Source organism: Limulus polyphemus, unplaced genomic scaffold (assembly GCF_000517525.1).
Source record: "Limulus polyphemus unplaced genomic scaffold, Limulus_polyphemus-2.1.2 Scaffold521, whole genome shotgun sequence".
Classification (NCBI taxonomy): domain Eukaryota; kingdom Metazoa; phylum Arthropoda; class Merostomata; order Xiphosura; family Limulidae; genus Limulus; species Limulus polyphemus.
Genome location: NW_013666131.1, coordinates 386,077 through 391,746, shown reverse-complemented (window position 1 = coordinate 391,746; position 5,670 = coordinate 386,077). Strand labels below are relative to the sequence as shown.

Below are 5,670 nucleotides of genomic sequence, written 5' to 3'. Positions count from 1 at the left end.
TTTTAAACTTCATATATATATATATATATATATAATCAAAAATACTTTATTAAACCAGTATTTTAACAAGTTAGTAAATTATACGTCAATCCCAGAATAACCTAAAAAGAGCCTGACACACAAACAGCACATACAAGTACATTCCTGTGTTGCAGAACAAAAGCTTTAGTGTTTGTGTAATGAAAAAAAGTTTATTATAGTAACTCCCATTATTATGACAATATATATATATTCACAAAATTTTGAAAAATCAAAAAGTGTTTAATGTTCAAAATTTTGTAACTTTTTACCTTAATTCTATTAGAGGAAAAGTTAAATATATATACACGCCTATACAAAAATTTATTTTCTGGTAGAAAATCAAATACAACAAATTTAAGTTTATGAAACTGATTTGGTAAGTTCTGGACTAGTAATGAAATATTTTAAGAATTTACTTTACAAACATACAACCAAAACAGACTTGGATGTAACCTTCTTAACCTCAGTATTATTGGTATTTTCAACTTGAACAGTATCTTATAGAACACTTGGCTAAAGGGCCAGGCCAAACTTTTAACGTTTGACATTGCCATATCTAATTTAGAACTGCTAACCAGAGGAAGGGCAACCAGTTAGGTCAGAAGTATACACCATATAATGTGCAGGTACTCTCAAACAAACAGTAGAACTGACTGTCACAAGTTGAAAGACAGAGTGTATTGTGTTTGGTAGAATATCTTGGCTCAAACCTTTAGATCCTTAACCTGGTTAGCTAACCACTGGGCCATAACTTGCTTGTTAATCTTAGAATAAAGCAATTATGCCTTTCTTTCTTGATTCATCTTTACATGATTTCTTTTATAAATATCTTACATATGTTGACATTAGATGAAGGAATAATTACAACCAATGTACTCAAGTGTATTGCATGATTTATTAAAGATTATTCATAGAGGTACAGTTTAAATGTCCAAAATATTTCATATCATACCTTTAAAACTTAGTGCTAAAACTAAATCAAATTGCATTATACAACTTGTTTACCAATTTTCAGCCCAGCATCTCAGGTGTTTTATGAAGGCAAAAGACATCAATAAGTTTTAAGTATTCTGTCTGATCTCTCCTCTGAAATCACCTAGAAAATTAGACTATAACTGAAATGCTCAGAATTAAAATTTTGTTTTTACATATGTTAACATTTGTTTTGATAAAGGTATAAAAAAAAATATAATTTATATCTAATTTCACTTATAGTGCTCTGAGAAGGAAAGAGTTAGCCCACTAGCTGACTGATTTATTAATGTTAGGCTGTAACAAACAACAAAATAAAGTTAATATTCTAAACATTTCTAAACTTGTATTAATTCTGAACTTACAGTAATTGTTTCTACTGTTCTTGTTTTGCTAGAAACTGTTGAGGAGCTGACAATTTCTCCTTCTCCTCCTCCATAAGGGGTACTAATAACTGTAGCAGAAGTGACTGATGGATAGTTGCTGGTAGGAAGCTGCTCTACAGGATAGCTCACTTTCCTGGTTTCTGTGGCAACAACAGGAACATTTTTTGTGCTTTTTTGTGCACTACCCAGTGCATTAGGGTCATACTTTACTGTCTCAGTTTTGACAATGGCTGGCTGCATAATATAATGAGAAAAAAAAAGATATCAAAAGCATTTTGTATGTATACTAAAAGCAAGAAATTAAGTAAAACACAAACCTAAAGATATGATGATCATGCCACCACTTACTTAGACATCTTGAAGATATAATATCATCACTTACAGATAAAATATCCACACATTTTAAGAACTCAGTCCACTTTATAGAGATTATAAAAACAACTATGACATAGCAAACAGTTTTGATTTATCTAACCTACCCATCAATGTATCTACATCTGAAACAATACAAATGTTTCACCAACAGCTTGAAAATTATACAACATTCAAGGAGCACACCAAACTGATAAACTCTACGATAATAAAACTCATGCTGTATCAACACAATGTAATTTCAACATGAAGATAAATACTATAAAAAAACAAAAGGCCAGGCAATGGGCTCAATTCTATCTAAAGATGGACAACTCTTAATATTTGCCAAACAACTGTCAGGGTCATCAATTAATTACTCACACATGAGATTAATCTTTCTATTATTTACAGCTAGTTTTGTTGTTTCTTAAATCATTTATGAACTACCTTTTATTTAACTCTCTCAACACAGGCTTGGTCAATTTGACCAACCATGTGACCTCTTTGTACTCATTTAAAGTCTTTATAGATTTAATACTTCTAATTTTCAATACAGTGTGTATATCTTCACAAACTTTGACAGTCTTTCAATTAATATTATCAGTATTTCACATACAAAAAATCATATTTTTAAATGAAGTATTTTTAATAAAATAAAGATCTGTCCATGAATATATTGAGTATTTGCTTTGAATAGTCCCTGTGCAAAGTAATTTTCATGTGAAATTAAAAATACTTTTATTCATCTCAAATTTCCTTTGTGTAATCCCTAAAAGTACCTAAATAATTTCAAACGTTTTTTTTCAGTAAAACTTTATACCAACCAAAAAGAAATAAAATAAAAAGAAATAAAAAAACCGAAATAAACCCAAATTGCCCTTTTTTCTTTCTAGAGTGACTTCAAATTGTAACATGAAACTAGACTCATTTATCCTAAGTAGTTCTAAGTTTATAACAGTATACATCTATTTGTAATTAAATTCTATTGTTTTATTGCCCTTTGAACAGTGTCTAACTACTATATATGCCATTATAATTTGTAAATCACACAGGGAATGTGCAGCTCATGTTTCGCTAATGAATTAATTACCAACGAGTTGCTCGCTTACTGTGTGCCTTGTGAAACATTTTTATTATAATATTATTATTATTTCTTTTACCTAATCGAATCTTTAACCTAAAAGGATCCCTATTGTTACATTTTAGTACTTTTATAATTATACATAAAGAATAAACATGAAAAACAAGAAATAAAGTACTTAACCAATCCTCTTTTTTCTTGCTGTTCATTGTTAACTCTCTTCGACTTTAATTTTTTTACACTGATGATAGTAATGCACTTAATATTTATTTAATTAAATAATGCACCAAAGAATATAGACTAATAACATACATAAAGTAGACAAATTCCCTTATTTCTCAAAATTTTTCTGGCTTTCTAACAATGTGACAAGAATCGTTACAAATTCATCCAAGCTAGTCGCTAACTTTCTCATTTGACCAATGTTGATACTCTGAGTGAAATTGACATTTAACCCTTCAGAACATAAGGTTATACAATATGCGTGGCAGGAGGGTTCTGATTTTCTATTCGATAGCTCTGTAACCAAACAAAATAGAAGACTATAAAAATTATGGTTTGTCTGAGCAATGACGATTTTATAGACAGTAATTAATGCTTAATTTTGTACTTTTTCGAGGGGTGGTGGATAAAATAGGGAAGATGACATGCTAAGACAAAATGTGTCATTTGGGATTTTTTTAAATATTGCCTTGTAGAATGAAGAATTTAAAACTTATATACTATTAAAATATGGATTATTAGCTATGATTTTATGCTATTCTAGTTGGTATAATATAAGCAAAATGTAGTTTCATAAAATTTTGAATGTAAGACACTAAAACCTCGAGTCATGCGCAGTAAAGAATACCCATAGTGATAGGGTTAATATGACATACATCTTTTGCCATTCATTATTTGAGCATTTTGTAAAAAGAATATGTTTAGATAAAACTTTTGACACAAAATTTTTTCAAAGTTCAACTGAGCATTTCCCCACTTTGTGAATCAATAATGTCAAGATACCATGAGGTCATGATTTTGTTTGTTTTTAAAATATGCATTAGTCCCACACTGATCTTTTATAAATCAATTTATGAAAACATATTTCAGTTTCACTGATAATGGTAATAATATTTCTATTTAAAACATAACACAAATGCAATTAGAAATAATTAATTATCCAGTTAGCCAATTTATCTATGAGCATTGTTTGAATAGGACAAATATAAAAATAATATTCAATAAATAAGGATATGAGTCATCAGAATATGTTTTCTCATTGAAGAAAATTTCTGTTGTTTTCAATCAGATACTATTTATCAAACACTTTCAACAATGAAAAGAACATTTCAAAAATCTAAAAATACATTTCCAGCTCTGTCATTTGTTCTTAAACGACTGCTCAAATCACTTTATTTACTCTACTATGATGTAAAAAGTCTAACTTTTACTCTATCCAGTCATATTTGAACTTGGTGACAGCCAAGGCCTGTAAAAAACTAGACAGAATTGCTTGAAAATCAAACATGGATAATATTTCTTAAGTGGTGATAGTTTCTGGGCAAAAATAAAGCTTTTCTTTAGCATGGGTATATCAAAAAAATATTTAAAACTGATAAATTTGCTGTTTACAAGAAAAACTCACAGCTGTACTGAAATGAAAATTTGAATATTTTTTCATCTTTCATTAAGAATTACACTATATAAATATTAGATAATAACAGAGTATTGATTCTATAATACTTTTGAGTTAATATTGTTGAAACACAGTCAGAATTAACATATCAAACTGAGCTAAAAATAAGTGGCTCAAAAAATTCATTTGGTAAAAGTGGTGGGGAAAAAATGAAAAGCTAGAGGAAACCTTGTCTTCAAGTTCAATAACATAGTTATTTTTTTAAATCCTAAGCAACTGTACATAAAGATGTATCTCACACACACAATGTAGTTCTAAACCTGTAACAAGATGAAAATACAATTAATAGTGTTCCACATGTTTCTCCCTCTAAACTTACACAAAAAACTATACTAAAACTACTAGATTTTTGTTGATAAATAAGCAAAATTTCATGACACTTATAACTAAGAAAAATACTAAGTATAACTGTGACTAGAGAGATCACTAGTTAACATTTTATATGAACACAGCTGTATTGAGGTGATCAACCATGTGGTGGTAAACAGAACATAGGTATAAAATGATAAAATCAGTCATTATTTTGTAAACAACAATATTGTAATGCAAGATGAATAACAAACAATTTACTATTTTGAATCAGCAAACTGCTGATTCCACAGATCTGTACCCTCATTACATTTTAGTTTTTGTAAATTAAGCCAAAAAAATTAAGTATGTGTTTGTGATAACAATGCAAGGAAAACTTAGGGTAGATAAGAAGATAGAATTTTTTATGTTATTATTACTATCAAACATTAGTATAATGCACTGTAACAGGTCATTACTAAAACATACATTCTATTAAATCAGAAATTAAGTTACTTTCAGTTTTTTTGTTTCATATCTGTTCTTTTAGCAAATATGCACTGTTTTTTCTCCTCCTAATATAGCATATTTATTTTCCACAGAGCCTATGAATTACTGGCTGAAGTCCTTGTTTCTAATACACAGTTGACCAAATACTTTAAATTAAAATATACTGGGGAACTTGTCACAGCAGGCTAAGTCTTACCACTGAGTCACTGGGGTGGGAAGGATTATTAATTGTAGTTGATTTATATCTACCTCTACAAAGTTATTTCTTGGTAAGATTTAATAGTTATTTATAGAATTATTTTTAGTAATTATCAAATACAAATTGACAAATAGTATAATTTTACTAAAATAAACTAGAAAAATAAAGTTAATAACAATAA

At 28.7% G+C, this 5,670-nt stretch overlaps 1 protein-coding gene across 6 annotated transcripts in view; it reads right to left on the bottom strand.

The window, feature by feature from the left end:
* The window catches only part of LOC106458840 (band 4.1-like protein 3), a 198,313-nt gene that overhangs the window by 21,961 nt on the left and 170,682 nt on the right, over positions 1 to 5,670 (bottom strand). For all 6 annotated transcript variants that reach the window (XM_013918392.2, XM_022385187.1, XM_022385189.1 and 3 more), the window contains one exon: positions 1,359 to 1,613. In XM_013918392.2, the coding sequence (XP_013773846.1) occupies positions 1,359 to 1,613 (255 nt within the window). The remainder of the gene's footprint in view (positions 1 to 1,358; positions 1,614 to 5,670) is intronic.